Source organism: Mizuhopecten yessoensis, unplaced genomic scaffold (genome assembly GCF_002113885.1).
Source record: "Mizuhopecten yessoensis strain PY_sf001 unplaced genomic scaffold, ASM211388v2 scaffold4999.3, whole genome shotgun sequence".
Taxonomy (NCBI): domain Eukaryota; kingdom Metazoa; phylum Mollusca; class Bivalvia; order Pectinida; family Pectinidae; genus Mizuhopecten; species Mizuhopecten yessoensis.
Window position 1 is genome coordinate 156811 of NW_018405829.1, and position 23119 is coordinate 179929.

Sequence of the window (23119 nt, forward strand, 5' to 3'; positions counted from 1 at the left end):
ATCTACCTCCAAGGATAATTCTCACCAAGTAAAAATAATTTCCTACAGAAAGTTGTCAAAATATACCCAAAAGTGTTATTTCCCTATATAAACTATAGTAAACTTTACCCCCTCCCCAAGGGAGAACGGATAGCTCGGGGGTCCTGAAATTTACAATTTAAGTAAAGCCCCTGATGATCTTTCTTTCCACGCAGAGAAAATGAGTGTAGTACCTCTGAGTCTGAAGAAGAAGATTTTTGAAATATTGGTTAATTTTCCCTTTGGGGCCCCGCCCTGGCCCCAGGGGTTGGGGTAGGAATCCCAATTTTACAATTTTGAAGCCTCATCTACAAAGGATGATTCTGACCAAGTTTGAAAAAAATCCATCTGCTGGTTCTTGAGAAGAAGTTGAAAATGTAAAAGTTTACTCACGACGCACGACGGACGACGGACGACGACGGACGACGACGGACGAAAAGCGATTAGAATAGGTCACTTGAGCAAAGCTCAGGTGACCTAAAAAATAGCGGCTATGGTGGCCATATTGGATTTCTGATCGAACCGAAAACAGTCCTTTGTCAGGACCATGATTCGATCATTCCTACCAAGTCTCAGTTTAATCGAAGTATCAATGAATGTTCACGAATGACGACAGACAAAGAAGGATAGCAATAGGTCAATAGAGCTAAAGCTAAGGTGACCTAAAAACTGAACGAAAAGACCCTGTCATAGATATCCCCGCTCAGTAGACAAATCACGATGAGATAGCAATTTAGCATACTTTACAAATGGTAATTGACGTTGCTATATTTCTGTCACATTCAAACCGAACTCCCAAAGACCTCAGATCTACTGAAAGTCACAATATTCTCCCTCTTATATTCAAACCGAACACCCAAAGACCTCAGATCTACTGAAAGTCACAATATTCTCACTCTTATATTCAAACCGAACTCCCAAAGACCTTAGATCTACTGAAAGTCACAATATTCTCACTCTTATATTCAAACTGAACTCCCAAAGACCTCAGATCTACTGAAAGTCACAATATTCTCACTCAAGTTCTTATATTGATATATCTTACCTTCTGATGACCTCTGACCTGCTGACACTATCTTTGCTGTCCTCAAGTACTAATCCATCATCCTCATCTGCTTTACTCGGTTTTGTACCCTTTATCCTTAGTCGACAGGGCTGGGAGGTCGTCTGAATGGAGTCAATAAACAAATTATTGTACAATGTATTAAGGGGCAATGTAATAACTTTCATGGTTCATAAACGTTTACTTAAACAAGAGGCCCAGAGGACCTGTATCGCTCATCTGGATAATAAAGCATCCATGAAAAACTTGGCTCTGTCACTCAGCAACACCCGTCCCTCATTAGGTCCATTCTTTCTGCCTCCAATGGATTGTGGTCGATTTCTAACATTACTGTCAATTTTCCCTATTGGGCCCGCCACCTAAAGGCAACCCTCTATGTATACAAAATTGAGTCCCCTTTGCCCAAGGATGCTCTTTACAAAATTTGGTTAAAATCCCTCCAAATAAATTAAAGAGAAGAATTTTAAACATTTATCACTATGTTCCACCTGCTTGACCTTTTGTCTTTACTCCCATATGGACCACACTCTCTGTCAAAACAAATTGAGTCCCCCTTTGCCTAAGGATTCTCTGCACAAAATTTGTTTATATTCTTTTAAATCATACTAAAGGAGAAGGATTTTAATACTTTACTACTCCATTCTCCCTATTGGGCCTCCTCACTCCTCTGCCCCTGTGGAGGGGGCACACCTTCAAAATGGGTCCTCTGCCCAAGGACGCTCTGGACCAAATTTGGTTTGGTTTGTGTTTTACGTCCATCATTTAAGGACGTGCCAGGTTTTGTGGTGGAGGAAAGCCGGAGTTCGCGGAGACAAACCACCAACCTACGGCCAGTACCTGACAACTGCCCCACGTAGGTCTTGAACCTGCCACCCAGTTGTGGAGGGTTAGTGGTAGCAGAATTTCAGACGCCTTAACCACTTGGCCACCGCGGTCCCTTTTGCCCAAGGATGCTCTATGCTAAATTTGAATAAGGTACCACAGAAGGTACAGATTGGTTTGCTTTTATTTTGTTTAACGTTCTATTAACAGCTAAGGTCATTTACGGACGTGCCTCCATGTGTGTTGTGTATGCGTGCATGTGTGCCGGAGACAGGGTATGTTGGGTGCTTGCCTCCTTGTGATAGCGTCAAAGGCACACAGAATAGCATTTCGCCTGGTCACATTATACTGACTGACCGAGTTGTTGCCATTACCCTAGCTAAATGTTGAATGTTAAGCAGGGAATAACAAGTACCATTTTTATGGACTTTGGTATGTCCTGGCATGGTGACATTGCCCTCCTCACCTGGGCAAACATTCAACATTAAAGCCAAACGTGGTATTGTTAAGCAAGGACTTAGGAAGTAAAAGATTGATACAAGTAGCGAGAAAGACAAATATCCCAAATCTTGCAATGGGTGAAGCAGATTTTCATTTTTTTTTTGTTGTCCCCGAATAGAGGGCACAAAAGCAAATCCCAAATTCTGCAGGGGTTCCCATATTAATCGCCTCCTAAAATACATGCAGAGGGTAAGTTCAGTAGGTGTATTCTTTCCTCCATACCTTACTTGCTAGGGTATCAATGATTCAGAAGAAAAAGGATTTAAAATATTGAAACAAAATTCCCCTATTGAGCTCGAGCCTACTGCACCCAGAGAGGTCACATTCTCCATTTGATACAAATTTTAGTTTGCCTTGCCTAAGGATGCCTCAGGCCAAATTTGAATAAAATCCTTCCAATAAGACAAAGTAAATATGCACAACTACAGACCAAGGGGAACATACATATCAAATATGAGAAAGATCCTTCCAGTCATTTCTGGGAAATAGCACTAACAAGAAGGGAATAGCACTAACAAGAATTGTTTATGGACGCAGAGAATGACAGAATGATAGACGGACTACAGATCAAAACGAATGGTGATTTGAATAACACACCATCTGATGGTAGGCTAAAGTTTCTCCTTTGCCCAAGGATATTATGCTCCAGGCCAAATTTGGATAAAATCCCTTCTATAGTGCGGACGTAAGATTTTAAGGATTTAAACCTAAAATTCCCGTTTTGGGAGGGGAGGGGCAACTGAACCTCCTTTTATACAAGATTTAATTCCTTTTGCCCAAGGATCCTCAAAGCCAAATTTGGATAAAATCTCTTTTATACATAGAGTACAGAAGAAGAAGGAATTTTAAGATTTAAACCTCAAAAACCCCTATCTGGCCCCACCCTCCTACACCCAAAGGGGCCACACCCTCCGTGTATACACAATTTAGTCCCTTTTGCCCAAGGATGCTGCAGGCCAAATTCAGTCAAAATCCATAAAGCTGTTCAGGACTAGTAGCATTTTAAAGGAAAAGTTGAAGGACGAATGGACGTCAGATGCCGCGATATGGATTAAGTATGATTTTAAAATCATACTAAAGGACATGGATTTTAATCATATATGAATACGCTTTTGAAAAACTTTTGAAAAACTTTTGAAAACTTTTGGTCCTTCAAGTAAGACTTTAACCGCCATTGGCAAGCAAGCGACTGTCCATTTTAGGCACTGCTGCAACAACAAGGGAACAAGGGAAACCTACATATAAAATTTGAGAAAGATCCCTCTGGTACTTCCCAGGAAATAGTGATAACAAACTTTCACTATCAAAATCCAAGATGGCTGCCTGTCGGCCATGTTGTTTATCCGATCAGTCTCAAAAGTTGCCCTGTACAGCTAAGGACCAAGGGGAACCTACATGTCAAATTTGAGAAAGATGCCTCAGGTGCTTCTTAAGAAATACTGATAACAAACTTTCACTATCAAAATCCAAGATGGCTGCCTGTCGGCCATGTTGTTTATCGGATCAGTCTCAAAAGTTGCCCTGCACAGCTTAGAACCAAGGGAAACCTACATATTAAATTTGAGAAAGGTCCCTCTGGTACTTCTTGAGAAATATCGATAACAGGAATTGTTTAAGGACGGACCACGGACCACGGACGCAGGGTGATTTGAATAGCCCACCATCAGATGATGGTGGGCTAAAAATTGATCAAGGTCAATCAGTGTTGGAAACTTGATAGCCAATCACCTGAGCATGCTACAGGTCAAATATTAAGACCTAGATCTTGTAAAACTTAAAAAAAGTTACTCAATGGTTTTTTGTCTGGAAATAGCACATTTAAACATTGACCCCTACATACAGCTGAATGTTGACCTTTGACACAAAAATGTTTCTGAGAAAAAAATGGGCATTGACATCCTTAACATCATATCAAAATATAAGTTTAAATGCCTTAAACCGTTTTTGCAATATGTTGGTTTAAAGAAATATTTCCTTCTGTTGACATTTGACTTTTATGACCTTAATCATTGATCAAGGTCAACCATTTTTTTCAAATCTGACAGTTAAACATCTCAGTATATTACATATCAAATATCAAGACATTTTGGGGGGTCGCGATGGCCGGGTGGTCAAGGCATCTGACTGTCTTTATCACTATAGCCCTCCACCACTTGGTCAGGGGTTCGAGGACTACATGAGGTTGCCGGGTACTGGCCGCAGGTCTGGGGATTTTCTCAAGGAACTCTGGCTTTCCTCCACCATCAAAACCAGGAACATCCTTTAAATGACCATAGCGTTGATAGGACGTAAAACACAAACAAACCAAACCAAACCTTGAAAAACTTTAACTTTTTCAAAGTTTGTTACCCCAAAGAGAGCATTTAGAAACTTATGCTTTGGACAAACTTTGGTATTAAAAATAAACGAAGGGCCATAACTCTGTATATAGTGGGGCACGAGACCTAATCCCAGTGCAATGCAAACCTTCTGTGAGTGATGCAGGTATAGTTAAGTTTGATTAAGATATCTTTAACGGTTCAGAAGTTATGCTGTGGACAAACTTTGATATTAAAAATAAACAAGGGCCATAACTCTATATAAAGTGGGGCACGAGTCTCGATTTTTGTGTGAGAGATTCCCCCTTCCCAAGATGCATAAATATGGTAAGTTTGGTCAACGTAGTTGAAATAACATGGAACATATTATGCTCCGGACAAACTTCGGTATTAAAAATAAACAAAGGGCCATAACTCTATATATAGTGGGGCACTAGACCTAATTCCAGTGCACTTGCACACTTTCTGTGAGTGATGCAGGTATACTTCAAGTTTGATCAAGATATCTTTAAAAATTAAAATTAATGGCCCGGACAAGTTGCGATTAGAAGGAACCAGAACCAGAAGAAGAGCAAGTACTAATACAATATGTCTCCTTCATTCGAAGGGGAGACATAATAAGAATGATAAGAATAAGAATAATAATAAGGAATATAACAAAAACAATAGGTCTTTTCACCATAAGGGAAAAGCCCTAAATATGAACAAAAGCGTAGGAAGAATCAATACAATACCAAAATTGATTTAAAATATGTTTGAAAATGTCCAGTTATATTGAGTGACGACAGAAAGCATTTCGAACGAGACACAATAAGATTTTTAACATTCTTTATTATGAAGCGTATTTGGCCCCATTTGCGTTTCCAGTTCAACCAGTAAAAATGGTCAACCTGGAAAGAAAACGACAGGCGCAAATCAGAACCGAGGCTGACCTCAGGAATATTTGGGCACATGTAGATGGAGGGGTCAAGACGGGCCTGACTGAAACTAAAATGCTGACTAATACTAGTTTGCGTTATTTCTTTATAAATCAAGGTCGAATCAGATGCAGATTTTAAGATACATTATGTATTTTAGTGGACGCGTGAAAGAAGGTCATAATATTCTTGATATATATTAATTGTTATTTATTATTGTCTGCAACTGTGCATTTTCTAGCTCTGCCTATATAGCTCGGTCCAAGTGCGTTCATTTATTGTGGAATATTTCTGTGAAATCTGTACCGTTTCAACCAGGATACACAAATGTAGCCTTAAACACATAAGTTAATCATCCTATATACAAATAAATCTTTCCTGGATAGTGAAAATGTGTTTGTGCCAAGTAGTGAAACTTATCTGCTGAAGGGAAGATAACCAAAACAGAAGTTCTTAAACAGGATTATGGTAGTAAAGTTTACTGTATGCACACTTCATAAGGCGGAATGCAATAACACTTTCACATAAAATGTAATATGATCATCGATTGAACATCACTAATTGTGGCATCACAAGGTACATATACCAATAAAGTCATAGGTTCATCACTGTTAGTACAAAATTGGTGATAGGTCATATTGATTTCGATTGATTACATGATTAAGACAATTTCTTACTTGTTTCCATTTCATACGAGTTTTATGAAGCTCTGTGAAGCTTGTTTCACAAATAAACATGCAAAAGGAATTTGTTTGAGATTCTGTTGATTATACATAATCATTTTTTTTTCGAGATACTGTTCATCATATCTGTAAAGGTAAACTTGTTTGAGATTCTTATGGTAATCAAATGCTGTTTCAGATTCTGTTAATCAGTTGCAATGGGAATATTTTGACAAAGAGGTATGATTTGTTTTCTTACATCATCATGAACTCATAGGGAAATACACTATTTCTTTGTATCATATGAAGGTCAATGTTTTTGATGATGCTTTTTAGTATACTTTGTGGTGATGTTGTCACTACCAGAGTTTTTGTGGCTAGGATGTAACATTTCTTGGATTTGACCTAGTTTTACATGGCAGGTGTCGTTGATGAAGCAAAAGATGCTTACCCTTCTGGAACACCTGGTCTTATTCTCAATGTACCTTTTTAAGGTTTCCATGTTAATCTTTCATTGTTCATAGTTTTATCAATTTTGAGTTTGAATTATGGTTTTACTCTTGTCTCCAAAGTAAGAAACCAACTTACCATATCTTCATCGGACGTATTGCTCTCACTGCAAAGACAGAATAAGATGAAATACCAGTAATGTTGATTTAAATAATGTATTAACATATATATGGACTGCTATTGGTCCTAAGGTATATAGGAAAAAGATTTGCATATTCACCATGTCTTCCATACAGATAAAGATTCATTCTATAACTAACTAACAATTCTTCCTCTGAGTAACAAATCGTTTGATTCCATCCCTTTACTAATTGTTTGGCAGTTTCCATTGAACAATATTTATTGCAATGCTAAGTTTAGTTTCGTTTTATTTTGTTTAAAGTCCTATTTACAGGTCATTTAAGGACATGCCTCCATGCGTGTAATTTGCATACATGTGTGTATGTGTGCTAGAGGCAGTGATGTTGTTGTATTGCCTCATTGTAACATCAAGGTTCTAATGCCAACTTTAGAGTGCTACCTCACTGAAATACCATACCTAAGGCACCCAGCATCTTATTCCACCCATTATACTGACAACGGGAAACCAGTTGTTTTGATAACCCTAAATGATGAAGTTTAAGCAGGGAAAAACAACTACCACTTTTAAGGACTTTGGTATGTCCCGGCCTGGGGACAAACCAATTGCCTACCCCACTTAAGCGAAGAGTGAGGTATTGCCAAGCAAGGCACTTGGAAACAAAAACGTTTTTAGGAAATAGACAGAAAATATAAAGATTCAAAATGTTGCAATAGGGGTAGCAGATCAATTGTGTTTTCTTCCATGTTCCCTTAGCAGAAGACATGTATTGTAGTGCAATGGTACTGTAACAACAGCAAAAAAGTACAACAGATTGACATGGATTCAAACCCAGGACCTTCGACCACGACAGATGTTTCAACCAACTGAGCTATTGGCATGGGTCACCCTTGACCAACCCAGTCTACATCTGCTACGTTCTTCCCTCCTTCACCAAAGTCTTTTTATCTAAAGACACAAGACCCTATACCATCTTCTATGTGTAAAATTAGACACCAAAAGTAAAAGGAAGTGAACAAATCAACAGAGTCAGAAATGTATTTTGATCAGGATCCTCCAAACTCAGGCGGATGCATTAACCAAATAAACTGTGGGGTAACCATTAATTGAACCAGTTCAGGGCCAATATTCATGAAACCATTATCATGGTCAAGCATGGATTCTGTGTTCAAATCTGTTTTCTTGGAGCTCGATTAAATCAAGTGACCCCACCAAAGAAAAAAAAGTATTATCTCCACAATTCTTCTAAATGATTGAAAAAACATGATTTTTATGATGAAGCACGAAATGTGGCTTGAGCACAGATTACTGAGAGTGAATATGAGAAAGGTTTGTGAATACGGGTCTGTTATATTACAATGGTGATTTGATTGTGACATCACAGTAAGACTTTTTTCTCTTACTTTAATATCACCATCAGGGAATTCACATACTTGAAATATGAAGGGTAATTACTTAATTAGAAATATACCTTTCGTCTGAGGCTTTTCTCTTGCGGGCAGCTTTAGCACTGGGGACAGTTGTTCGTGAGGTACTGGCTGTGGGCTCCTCTTCACTGTCTGCACAGATAGATACAGAAACAAAGCCTTGTCTTAGATGTACTTTTATAAACTTCCAAAATCAAATCTAATTTCAGATTTAAAGTTAATCAAAATATGAAAAAAGAAATGTGAATTTGTTAAAAAAAATCACCTCAGTCGTGATTGTACCATTGGATGAAAAGTATGAAATTTAACTCAATTATATCTGTCAGAGAGGAAATGTGAAGTTCAAGAATATTTAACTCAAAACACTCTCACACTCAGGGAGTTTTGTTATCCTAGAGGAATACTACATATAGACAACAACAATAAAAACAATAATATAAGGCAAAAAACATCAGGTGTAAACAAATGGTATAAATATAATCTTATAACGAAGTGAGACAAATACCTGAAACAACAGGAGTAGGGGCTCCAGTTTCCACTGAAACAGAAATCAAACCTCATAAACAGATTACAAAATAGGGCTGGACAAGGTATAGGTACATTACAACTCAAACCAGAATAAAAGTGGAACATTTAACTGAGTCTGAAGCCTAATAGAGCCAAAATGACCACAGAACATTTGATGTAGCTGACTTAAATTATGTAATTTCTTTGAATATTATTGTTTCTCTTGTATTGTCATTTCATTGTTATTGCAAATGAAAAAGGTTCACCCTAACAGTGGTACATGCACACAAGTAATTGTCTTGCCTATATATGGCCTTCAATGACATACAATGTATACTTGCTAATATAAGAGCAACATGCTGATATACATGAACAGATGTGTTTATATCAATAACAGGTTGCTGTTGTCCGTATCACCAGTAGCCATATATAGCTGTTGTCCTTATCACCAGTAGCCATATATAGCTATCTACTATCAATTGTATCTGGAATGGGTTTTGCTGATGTTAATTTATATTGCTCTAGATCATATTTATTTCAGCCGGCTTGACAATATTTATTCTATTTTGTTCAATATGACTGGAGGCTTATCGTTTCACAGTTACTTTTACCACAGGATTACTGTATCACAAAGCCAATGGTAATTTACATGATTACATAAAATAATAGAGTATAAAAGCAATGCATGCCACTTCATTTTATTGTCAAAATAATAAAATGAACCTACTTTGATCTTTCAGCCTCTGAATCTTTTCTTTTTTAGCATTCAGTACTGCAGCAAACTGTCAGCAAAATACATGTTCAAAGAAATGTCAATAAAATACATGTTCATATTATAAGAAATGTCAATAAAATACCTGTTCATATTATAAGAAATGTCAATAAAATATCTGTTCATATTATAAGAAATAATGTTGTATACAATGTTTCAATAAGTATCAAGTTAATACAACAGGGATCTCAACACATGTACGTCAGACTTCAATGATGACAACGTTCCTTTGCTTCGTAAGAATTTGTCATTTTAAGATTTTAACAAATTTGACCCTGCTGCTTTAAGTGTTGTTCAAGGTCATTTATCTAAATGAACTGGAAAGCCTATTACCTCAGCAACCTACAGGCAAAATATCAGTCCCTGTTTCTTGGTTTATCATAAGATTTGAGCCTATTTGAACCATAATAATCTTGAATGTACTTGTGTTTAACAGTCATGAATTTATTTGACGAAACTTCCCAGCACTTTATTTAGCAAACTTTATCATGTCAAACTTCATTGACCAAGCATAATTATTCTTTTTCAGAAAGAGTTGCTAAAAGAGTAAAAGTTGATGCTGGATAGACAATGCACCTTTGCATTATCATATAAGCTCACAGATATTTGTGCCTGCAGGTGAGCAGATGATTGAAGTATCGCTGAGCATCACTTACAAGACCTTACATCAGATATAGCTATTAAAGGATTTCTATTTATAGTAACATTAACCTTTTTACATCAGAATGAAACAAGAGAACTGAAGATATTGTGTGAAAACTGATTTTCTACATATATTAATGATGTTGCACTCTTTAATCTTGTACTTTGGACAAAGAAGATATATACATGTATATATATATTCTGAGTATATGATATTGGATATGTATTAGTATTGTTTTACATTTTTGTAGTTAGCTACCTTTGAGTACAAGTCCTTTTCAAGCTCTTCTTTAGCCACAACACATTTCTCCAGTCTCTGGAAATTCAAACACAATATCACTCATTGTGTATGCAAATATAATTACACAAACTGTCGCTTTCAAAACAAATTTGCCAACAGTGAACAGTATTTTATTTTTTCAAATTTCCTGTCTTACTTTAGTGAGCAAGAGGCCCATATGGACTATATCGCTAACCTGAATATTTGAACAATCATGGTAAAATATTCTCAATAAAAGTACTTTTGGAAATATTTCTATACATTGAATCTCCTTGGCTTAAGATTTTTCCAGACTAAATGAAACTTTATACTACTCTATCCCATTTTCGCTAGCCAAGTGTTTGCTTCGTATACTTTTGAATATGAAATATTTATGCCAATTGAATTGAATTCATGGTAGATTGTTGTTTTGTGTGACATGATGATCACATAGGGGGATATCAAAATTATGTATGACTGTCTTTGATAGATACAATTTCAACAATATTAGCAGACAATGTTAGATGCAAAGGTTTTACATAGTTAGATTTACTTCTTCTCAAGCACGTGTTACATATAAAGGTTTATAAACTCTTTTTTTTTTTTTGTACCATGAGTAGGTGTATATTCTAGCTCTCTCAGCAAGGCCAAATAAAAATTACTTGTGTTTCCGCTATAATCCTCAGAAAAAATAACGTAGGTACAGTGTAAAAAGGTTTTTTTTTTATTTCAGATTTTTTTTTTTACTATGCTTATATAGATTAGGAACTCCCGACTTTGACTTTAACAGTGCATATCACTAAATGCAAATAAAATCTACGGTACATGTAGGTTAAGTAAGCGGAAACGCTAGCATTATTTTTCATTTGGGTCTTAGAAGTGGGACAATATCTGAAGCTTAAGTAGATTCCTGTGATTTGTTGCTTTATATAGATGTACCTTGAGAGCATTCACACGTTCCTGTGCAAGGTTTTTGTTGTCGATATTCAATGTACTAATCTGGTCTTTAAAATCAGTAGTCTGGTTGATACAGAACTGGAATATTTGTGTTATCATGTCTTGGCTCTTCTCGTCAGAACACAGTTTCAGAGTTGTTGTACCTAGCAGGAACTGCCAACAAAAACAACAGTATTAAGGAACGTTAACGTAGGCTTCTGAAAATTGGTTCAAAAGATTTTCTATGATAACGTTTCTTTCAACTCTGAAAGTTTAAAGAAATAGTGTCATAAACTGTAAAAAATTGGAAAAGTATTTCTCACATAACAAACTACCCTCGGGTAAATGATTAACTTTTTTATGAAAGATAAATAGGGAGAGATCCATAAGTTATGATAACAGCGACATATATGGAGTACAATTAACAATGCAGTGGGATATTAAACGATACTACAGGTGTTACGCTCACTTTCACTCTCTGCACCCCTAGAATATGGCATAGCAAAATTTGAGGCAAGTCACTGTCCAGCTATTTGATTGATCTCTGGTAAAACAAAACCCTGATGATCGATAGGCTGATACTTGTCTACTGAAGATTGCAGAGGAGCAACACCTGAGTCGACTTCAAAGCCAATTAAACATACTGTTACATGGCCGAGAGATTCTTTTTATGTACATCAAAGGATCAAACTAGTCTTCTTGTATCATCTACAAGGTGGCGCACACTGAGCCTTCGATTTTGTCATGACATATTCCAGGGGTGTAACAAAAAGGGCGCAAGCGACTATAACCCCTTGAGTATTGAGGATGGATATCAAAGTGACATCACCATCTAACACACAGGTATGTAACCACTTCCAGGGCAGTTGATCACTACGTTCATGTAGTAACTGTTACAAATCAGGACAGTGTGAAATAACAAATAGCCCATGAATTCAGGGATAAGAAATTGTCTTTCCATATACTTGTGTGCAGAAACTGATTTCACAGCAGAAACTTTATATTTCACCCTACAAATAAATGTTTCACTGAATCTATTTCAGTGGAATATCTTATTTGCAAAGGATTTGAAAATTAAAACCACATGAAAACATAAATTTTATAATAGCAATGATTTTACTTGACAGGAACTAGAGATAATCATATTTATTTTCATATATAGAAACAGTGTTACTTCAAAGTGTATAGTAATATTTATTTTTATATATAGAAACAGTGTTACTTTGAAGAGTATAGTAACATGGGTATACATATTTTGGAATATCTTATTTGCAAAGGATTTGAAAATTAAAACCACATGAAAACATAAATTTTATAATAGCAATGATCTTACTTGACAGGAACTAGAGATAATCATATTTATTTTCATATATAGAAACAGTGTTACTTGGAAGTGTATAGGAATATTTATTTTTATATATAGAAACAGTGTTACTTGAAAGTGTATAGTAATATTTATTTTCATATATAGAAACAGTGTTACTTGGAAGTGTATAGGAATATTTATTTTTATATATAGAAACAGTGTTACTTGGAAGTGTATAGGAATATTTATTTTTATATATAGAAACAGTGTTACTTGGAGGAGTATAGTAATATTTATTTTTATATATAGAAACACTGTTACTTGAAAGTGTATAGTAATATTTATTTTCATATATAGAAACAGTGTTACTTGGAAGTGTATAGGAATATTTATTTTTATATATAGAAACAGTGTTACTTGAAAGTGTATAGTAATATTTATTTTCATATATAGAAACAGTGTTACTTGGAAGTGTATAGGAATATTTATTTTTATATATAGAAACAGTGTTACTTGGAGGAGTATAGTAATATTTATTTTTATATATAGAAACAGTGTTACTTTGAAGAGTATAGTAACATGGGTATACATATTTTGGAATATCTTATTTGCAAAGGATTTGAAAATTAAAACCACATGAAAACATAAATTTTATAATAGCAATGATCTTACTTGACAGGAACTAGAGATAATCATATTTATTTTCATATATAGAAACAGTGTTACTTGGAAGAGTATAGTAATATTTATTTTTATATATAGAAACAGTGTTACTTGGAAGTGTATAGTAATATTTATTTTTATATATAGAAACAGTGTTACTTGGAGGAGTATAGTAATATTTATTTTTATATATAGAAACAGTGTTACTTGGAAGTGTATAGGAATATTTATTTTTATATATAGAAACAGTGTTACTTGATAGTGTATAGTAATATTTATTTTTATATATAGAAACAGTGTTACTTGGAAGTGTATAGGAATATTTATTTTTATATATAGAAACAGTGTTACTTGATAGTGTATAGTAATATTTATTTTTATATATAGAAACAGTGTTACTTGGAAGTGTATAGGAATATTTATTTTTATATATAGAAACAGTGTTACTTGATAGTGTATAGTAATATTTATTTTTATATATAGAAACAGTGTTACTTGAAAGTGTATAGTAATATTTATTTTCATATATAGAAACAGTGTTACTTGGAAGAGTATAGTAATATTTATTTTTATATATAGAAACAGTGTTACTTGGAAGTGTATAGGAATATTTATTTTTATATATAGAAACAGTGTTACTTGGAAGTGTATAGGAATATTTATTTTTATATATAGAAACAGTGTTACTTGGAAGAGTATAGTAACATGGGTATACATATTTTTTACATGTATATATAAATGTCTGGTCTTGAGGTTTTTAGCTTTGAATTTTCTAAAATAAATAAATCTGTAAAAATGTTTTCATACTGCAATTTCCTTTGATGACACATTTCTTTTCCAGGAGAACTCCACAGCATTGGGTTGGTGTTTGAGTGTGAAGCGATACTCATTATCCTTAAATGTCTCGCCTGTGAATGCTTCTACAGTCTGCCGCTGATACTCCTGAAGGTATTTCTTACTTTTCTGAGTTGAGTCCCCAAAGTTGATCTGAGTCACTAAAATTAAAATGTTTCATTGTATATTTTTTAGAACTTTATAGTTATGAGAGGTTTGCATGGACAGAGACAAATTAAAACTCTACCCAACATATGACACACCATGTCAACCCTCCAAAACTAAAATAATTTAATTACAATGTTTATAAGTATCATGATTGGCAGTGTTTGCCGAATAGTTAGCCATTATAAATGTTTTAGGTCCCAGGTAATCAGACCCAGCTGAGCAGTCTTTATTGACAGTTTAACTCCATGGTATACAAAAGGTGAACTATGACCTTAGGCATTGCAAAGATATGTGAATATTTTGTCTTTAACAAACCTATACATGTACTGTTAAATATTTCATGGTAATTTAATTTCACTAAATTCACAACATGAAAAAAATATGCATAATAAAGTTAATCCCACAAATTTTGTTGCCCATCGGTAGGAGTCAGTTGTGTGAAATTTGAACATGGCAAATTCGTGACCCCACAAAATCAAAGCACTATCTAATTTCGTCATTACATATATACCTTGTCCCATCCAAACTTTGAGTCCATCACTGAGAGTCAATTTGAATATGCAGTAATATTGATCTTCATCCACCAGCGTGGTCAGCAGGTAATATTGTTTATCTTCATTCAAGTCAAGCTTAACAAATGTTTTTCTTTCCATTATGCGAGCCCTGTCAAGAAAATAAAAACACAGAACATAAATTTACCTGGGTAAATGTACATTGTAACAGGATAGAGAAAATGAAACATTCCAAGTCATCACTCGAACTGGAATTCCAAGTCATCATTCGAACTGGAGTTCCAAGTCAGCATTCGAACAGGAAACCTACATCCTTTAGACAAACACTCCAACCAACTGATCATGAGATTAATCAAATCTTTTACCTGTAACTGAGCGAGATCGAGTTATCTCGGTCTGTAACATCCCAACCTCGGCTTACGCCTCGGTTGGGATTTTGTTACAGAATCTTAGCCCGAGACTGAGATAACCAGATATGATCGTGTATTGACAGACGAAGCTAGTGCCTGTGCAGACATGACCGAACCCGATGACGCGAGGTGAAATGAATACGCGACATAAAATGAAATCAGTATTCAATGCAGTGACCTTTATATAACATATAGATCTCTGTACAATGTCATTACCAAGACGTACAGTAGAACAAGTCGCTCAAACAAGACACACACACACACCAACCACAGTCAGTTCCTTATTAAATGTAAACAGGAAATGGTATATAAATACTAAAATAAAAGTAAATACAACGGAGACCATTGTACGACTATGAGAGTAACTAATGCTCACACGATGTCAAATATGACTAAGACATTTGATAAAAAAAATATACATAAGCGTCTTTTACTTATAATAAAAGCCACAGTATGAAAACAAATAATTATGATAATAAAAATTAACCATTAAAAACAACACTTTTGAGACGACCCTTCTCCACTTTTACGGGACACACTAACGTCAAGAACGGAATTGTACCGTTAATTAATTTTCGTTTCGGAAGCTTGCACACGTTTTTAATGTGTTTACAATGACAAAGGATAAGAGGATAAATTAGAAAATGCTGGTGGTTGACACTTCATACAAAATATTTCGGCAGCTTGTTCAAAAATTTCACACGGACGAATTCCTGACACTAGGAATACCCATTTCATCAAGAAAAATGGCCACCTCCTGGTTGAACGCTGCGCCCGAGTTTCTTTTGGCCAGGTTCCCTTTCATCAATGCTTTATCACTACTCATGCTTCTTGGGGAACGTGCACAGCAAGAAACGTAAGCTAAGTATAGTTTGATTGGTGAAAGATAAAAATCTTCGGTATATATATAATCGTTATCAATTTCTTCCCTCGATGATAACAGCCAAAAAGATGCAAGTAAAACTCGGAACGAAACATGAAATGGAAATCCGGAACATAATGTATCTGTATCTGTATCTGTGTTGATAATGAAGTTTCTACCTATTGCATGGAAATGAATATTGTCTTCAGTTATCACTTGCCGGGAATTACTTCATGCATTTGAAAATCTATGAACGAATGTTTTGTTTAAATTGTTTTTAATAATTGATACAAATCTATTTAAGCAGTAATTTTAATTAAAAGATGATTTTTTTTTACCAATAACGGAGCCGATGGAGCTGTGCAAAACTGGACGAAACATTAAACGATTGTACAATTAAGACTTTTTCGCCAAATGTGTGTGTTTTTTTATTTGCACAAAGCTTTTTTTCTGTAATGTTATTAATAAAAAGTCATTAGTTACTTATTTACAATTATAATGTCTGATCATGAGTTGCCCTCCCTTTGTTTTTTAACAGTCCTTTAAATCACATATATATTATCTCCCCTTTTTATAGCCTAAGTTTCCTCTGGCCCTGACATCCGACTTAGTAGCCAGAGTTTCCTCCGGCCCTGACACCCGACTTAGACATTGTGACATATAGATTTCTGGTATACTAGCCCGAGTTTCTTCTGTCTCTGACATCAGACGTAGACATTTTGACAGGTAAATGTCTGGTGTCTACTAGTCTGGTGTCAGGGCCAGAGGAAACTCAGGCTGAATTTTTTACTGTGCAACCTCCCCTGGTATCATTAGTTATTTTCTCAAACGTTTTTGCCTCCCTTTAACATGATTATACTGAATATGTAATTCTGTTTTCCTGCCGAGTTGACTTCCCTTTGTGTGTCATTATAAAAAATAACTCACACACTGACTTATCTCCTCTTTTTGTCAATAACATTCTTTTTCAATTGTCTCCCCCAGACAGTCCTTACATCAATATTCATATTCCTCTACTTACACTGAAATGTCTCACCATTTTGTCAATTAGTCATGCACTGTGTTGTTTCTTTACCTTTCTCTACTAACACTGTGTATACTTTGTGGCATTATATTAATTGGTCACACCAGATAATTTCTTTATATTACCATGCTGTACTCATACTGAATTGCCATTCCTGTGTGTTGTAAAACACTGATCTGTTCGTCTTTTGTTGTCACAGCCACCCGCCCATACATCCGAACGTGATTTATGCCAATGTAGCAGTGTTTCTGACCTGCGGGTTCCTTCTGTCAGGAAAAGTAATGCGGAAGGAACTATCATTGGTGTGTGCTGGACAAATGTTGTTTTTCGCCTACAATATGTACACCAACACATACCTCCACTACTCGCAGTGGCAGAGGGTACGTCTCACCAAATAGCTGCATGTTCATGTACAAATATATGTTATCAACCGGTGTATTATACATTCAAACTTGCATAAGCATTGAAACTATTGGTGTTGATCAGTACGCAAAAGCGTTGTTAGCAAATACACTGTACCGTAAATTTTTCCTTATTTTTGTGAAATAACTGTATGCACTAACAATCCAGACACTGTAAAACTTCATGAAAAACCAATATTCATTCCATGCACTGATGAAGAGATTTTTTTTTAGAATTCTAATATGTTCTTTTGCTTAAATTCCAGATGCGTATGAGCATACGACATTTAGGATGTTCAGGGATGTTCATTTTGTACTCGCATCTACAGGATAAATCGGGGTCCAGCCAGCTGCGGCGGTTAGGGGAGATAATTGTGGGTTTATATCTCATTGGGATCACCTACATCCTTAACAATAGTGCAGAAGACAAGCGTGCCTTCCTCTCTCACATCGTTGGCGGTGACTGGAGCAGATATTTCTATACACTCATACTTGCTTGTGCAGCCTTGAGTTTTTTCTCTGGATATTTCCTTCGAGATATGTCCGTTTCCATGATAATACTATTAACTTTATCCACATTGTTTGTGGACTGTGACTTTACATTCTGGACGAACAGACGTGGAATGCATTTATGGAATCAAATCAGAATTGTCCTTGATGACATTTGTCTAATTTTAGGCTTTACTATGCTGACAGTAGGGTTTGACAATCGAGTAAAGACTAAAAACGATTGATCATTAATTAGTGTCAGATTTCTAATGATTTTGCTGTTGTATACATAATTATGTATTTAAATATTTCTTATTTTTTCTCTCTCAATTATGGCATTAAACTAAAGCTATTTTTCGAGTAAAATATACTGCCATGGCATTTTACAAATGTACAAACGTATTCATATTTTACATGTAAATAAAACAACCTTAAAGGGGCATCACGTCGACACGATGAAGTAACTTTTTTTGTCTATTTTTCAAATACTACATAAACATATCAAGTGAGATTCCTTATGGAAAATAACGATCGGATTTGGCTGAAATAGATTCATAAAAATGATTAAATCTAAGATAATCATCGGTATTTCTACCTGTCTGACAAACGTTTTGTTCAGGGATTTCCCTCTACTAGCATTTCATTTCATCATGTTATATGTACGTACATTGTTGTATACCATTGAATTCTGTTGTGACATTTAGAATATAAAAACAAATCTGATATATATATATATAGTATATGGGTTACCTTGTTCTAGATCTTCATTTATAACTTTAACCATACCCATAATGTACAGTAGGTCCAAACGGTTTAGGGGTATATATATGACTGAAGTTTTTTTCAACCTTGTTAGTATTCATAAGTTTCATTTAACCTTGTTAAAAAAATCTCAGTATATGTAGTTTAGTGACATACAGCAAGTACTTCCATTCTATGACCTACAACTCTAGCTAGGTTCAGTAGATGAAGTTGTCTCTGAAAAGAGCCGATTATTAATTTAGATGTCAGTCCAGATATAGAATGTACCTGTAAGACATGTTGAAATATTCTCCCTTTTTGGCCGGATCGCAATACAATCAGGGCCTATAGATTGGTGATTCGCGTCCGTCCTTCTGTTTGTCTACACTAAGGTTAAGAAGAATGGTTAAGCTCAGTTTCCAAGTTATTAATTATCCCACATCAACTAAACTTGCATGGCTCATGTATCTAAGTATGCTTATCACATGCAATGCTTCGGTTGCTGCTTCTGAACTACATTTTCCGCTTGACTGACCAGGTTAAGAAGATTGGTTGAGGTCCCTCCCCATCTGCACTATGGTTAAGAAGATTGGTTTAGTTCAATAACCCAGTAACTACTCCTCCTACATCAACTAAACTTGCAAGGCTTATGTATCTTAAAGGGTGCTTATCACATGTGATGCTTTACATGAAAATGTACTGTAATCACCATTGGCGGTTTCTTGTTGGCTTATCAAAGCAGTTAATTAGTGTCACCTTAGACACCCCTACTAGAACTATAGACTATCCTCGGATATGTTAGTTTGTAGGATTTTTCCTCTTAGTTCAAAAAAAGGGTAGTTGATTCCAGCAGCTTGATTAACTCATTCACCCTTGACATGTCATAATGAACTGTTCCAACCTTTGAATTTGAGGAGTTGAAATGTGTCTTCAGGGGTGAATGAGTTAATCCCTGGGATGTTATTCATCATGTCGAGCAATCTAGATCTTCGCATATCCTTAGGGGGTAGGACAGAGGCTAGCAAATATTTTTTCAAGTTGATATGGTCGGGCAGGATGTTGTGTCACTAAGACTTAAATCATGTGACACTTCAGCTCCACCAGTAAACCAAATATATTGATTGTTTTTGGTTTCCCTCAGCTACTAACCCTATATTTAGCACATACCAGTACTTTATGGCTACTTTAGCATTTACTGCTGTTTTTATCATGCCATCCCATTTAACTAAGTGTTGGGAATCGCTTTGAAATTATGGTAAAATTGTTAAAGTTGAAATGTATACCTTTCTAGTGAAAAAGGAGAACAGTTGTCTGGTTTCTTCAGTGTAGGTTGCCCGAGTTTCAGCGATGGTGCCCAGTCAGGGTCACTTGTAGCATACAGATTTGCTGGCTTTCCTGAAGATAGAAAATATCAAATTAAATTTGTACATATACAGGAAATGGGTTATTATTTTCATTTGCTTTACATATTATACAAGTCCACCCCAGATATAAAACTGCTACAAGTTTAAAATTTATTTGAATATTATAAATCACCTATGAAGCATTCCTTGTTGATTTGTTGTGGAGACTGATTATTTGTACAGCATTATTTGGATCTAAACTGAGGTGTTCCGAGTAAATTAACGTTTTATTGCTTTAGATCAAGTTTTGGTAAAAATGCCACCTTCAATGATTGTGTGTAAAGTTATTAACTATGTAAAAATTTGAATTACTCTGAACACCTCAGTTTAGGTCCAAATATAACTGCCATAGATTCTCAGGTCCCTGTGGATGATTTGATTTCCTATATTCTGAGCAAATGATAAATACAAAAACTTAATGTTGATGAAGATGCTGACATAGTCAATGGACCATGAAAGGTAGGTCGCATCCAGCATGTGATGCATGGGTTGAGATTTACTACCTAAGATGCATCTATGGTCCAAGTTTAGTTGGTCTAGCACTTATACTTTCAGTGAAACTTATTTAAACATAAAAACTTAATGTGATGAAGATGCTGACATAGTCAATGGACCATGAAAGGTAGGTCGCATCCAGCATTTAATGCATGGGTTGAGATTTACTACCTAAGATGCATCTATGGTATAAGTTTGGTTGGTCTAGCACTTATACTTTTAGAGAAACTAATTTAAACGCAAAAACTTAATGTGATGAAGATGCTGACATAGTCAATGGACCATGAAAGGTAGGTCGCATCCAGCATTTGATGCAAGGGCTGATATGTACTTCCTAAGATGCATCAATGGTCCAAGTTTGGTTGGTGTAGCACTTATACTTTCAGAGAAACTAACTTAAACACACAAACTTAATGTTGAATTCGTGGCGGCGAGACAAAAATGAGCAGCTTTATATTCCAGAATATATATGGATAAGTAAACTAAAGTATGTATATTGTCTATTACGTAAATAATTATGTTGTCATTTGTTGTATTGTTTGACCACATAATCTGTTAAAGAAAAAAAATATATACAATATATTGGTTGTATGTAATGAAGAAAGAAAGACTATGAATCGCTTCGATGTTATAAAAAATAATGTCGAAAGTGAAAGTCACCGTACCATTAAGACACATTCTAAAACTTTTCAGTGAAAAGTATAAAACAAAACAAAAAACATGTATGGGTTTAACTAATCATTTCACAATGATAAAACTGCAAGGTAACCTAAGGAGAAGAACATTATACTATCATCAGTCAAGATGATGGACTTTGTTCACGAAATAAATTTGTGCTTTCAGTATCAAATATTTTGAATACCCCGGTTTGAATTTCAATTGTATCCGGGACTCAATGAATATAGACATTCCCGTCGGACATTGCTCATCTCAGTCAGGTGCACAAATTAGTTAGATTCTTCATCAATAATAAAAAAAAATATCAATTAATCTTGAGGGGGGGGGGGAAACTGTTATGACATCGTAATTCACCGAAATAAACAAGCATTGGAACTAACATACATGTTGCTGTAATTTTATACGTTCAAAATTAGATATCGCCCATGGAATTGGATAAAGTACGTGGTTATAATTCACATAACCTGATAAAGACTCAAATATACTTTGATTAATTCGTCATTAAGTCTTAAGAGTAGACTTGAGTATATGTGTACGCACTTTGTGTAGTATGTGTACCTGTTTATTTGAATATATAAACAGACATAGGTATTACATTTCTTATGTAGTTACCTATTAGATTTTGGTTGGCTCCATAGTCCATACAATATGTGTATCGATATGCATCTGTGAATTTGTCTAGCACGTGACTTGATATAAGACGTGTCGGGGGCACATCGTCTGTGCTGAATATATTTGCTCTATGCAATTTAGATGCTGTTAAAGAGTCTTAAAACATTTCCGTATCTCTGTTTCACTGCTGTATGTAAATTCTATAACCTGTTGCTAAAAATTTAGCACATGTTAAAAAACAGAAATAAAACGTTTCAAAAAGCACGTCTTTTCCAAAACCTTGAGAGTAAAGTTACTGTAATCTATTCAAGCGTTGTTTTTACTTACTCTCTGATACAGCAGGTAACATAAAATGACATCAAACGTACAGTCTATAAAAAAATCACAAAGTATAAAAACAGATAATTAGGTTAAATAAGCATATTACTCGTTAGATATTTGATATTATTTCAAGCGTCCCGTGTAATAAGCGTCCCTGAAGTAATTGTACCTGCTGCCCTCATTGCATGATGGTAAGATCTAGAGACGACTAAATTTGGGATCTTATCTTTTATCTTCTTTCTAAACAACTTTCTTCTTCCTAATGTCTCCCTTAACAATGCCTCACTTTTGGCCTTTAGTTGAGCGTTCGCCAATGTGAGGGAGGCTTTGGGTTCTGTCCCCTGGTCGAGACATACCAGAGTCTCTAAAAATGGTAGTTTCTACTCCTTGCTTAACGCTTAGCAATTTAGGAGTGGGACGACTGGTTCGCCCGTTGTCAGTATAATGTGACCGGGTGGGGTGTCCTGCTGGGTGCCTTCGGCAGTATGTTTCAGTGAGGTAGCACTATAAAGTCGGCATCAGTTCCGCGCTATCGCAAGGAGACAAATACTAACATATCGCAACCTCCCAAAACACACGCAAAACAATACTAAACCTAACCTTGCAATAGGCTTACCCTTTTTATAACGTACATTGCATATTTAAATTATTTTAACATTTGTACTTATTTCGTAGACTACATGTAATTTTGGGGAAATCATTCTATTCCTCATTCATCTCCGCTTTCGTCTTCATTACATAACCAATATCTATAGCCCTGTAACTGT

At 35.3% G+C, this 23119-nt stretch overlaps 2 protein-coding genes across 5 annotated transcripts in view; one reads left to right on the plus strand and one right to left on the minus strand.

The window, feature by feature from the left end:
- Positions 1-23119, minus strand: part of LOC110450117 (DNA repair protein XRCC4-like) — a 29684-nt gene that overhangs the window by 2324 nt on the left and 4241 nt on the right. The window contains exons 2-11 of one of the 4 annotated variants that reach the window (XM_021497382.1): positions 20127-20238; positions 14916-15067; positions 14210-14397; positions 11437-11607; positions 10498-10554; positions 9552-9606; positions 8823-8855; positions 8362-8449; positions 6890-6917; positions 1064-1185 (exon numbers count right to left, since the gene is read on the minus strand). In XM_021497382.1, the coding sequence (XP_021353057.1) occupies positions 1064-1185; positions 6890-6917; positions 8362-8449; positions 8823-8855; positions 9552-9606; positions 10498-10554; positions 11437-11607; positions 14210-14397; positions 14916-15067; positions 20127-20238 (1006 nt within the window). Of the gene's footprint in view, positions 1-1063; positions 1186-6889; positions 6918-8361; positions 8450-8822; positions 8856-9551; positions 9607-10497; positions 10555-11436; positions 11608-14209; positions 14398-14915; positions 15068-15542; positions 15646-15994; positions 16057-20126; positions 20239-23119 lie in introns of those variants that run through there. The other 3 variants (XM_021497385.1, XM_021497384.1, XM_021497383.1) reach the window with 3 other exon arrangements.
- Positions 16005-18556, plus strand: LOC110450119 (transmembrane protein 101-like). The gene is made up of 3 exons (XM_021497386.1): positions 16005-16182; positions 17412-17592; positions 17880-18556. Exons 1-3 carry the CDS (start codon positions 16073-16075, stop codon positions 18345-18347), a joined length of 759 nt encoding a protein of 252 aa, XP_021353061.1. The 5' UTR covers positions 16005-16072; the 3' UTR covers positions 18348-18556.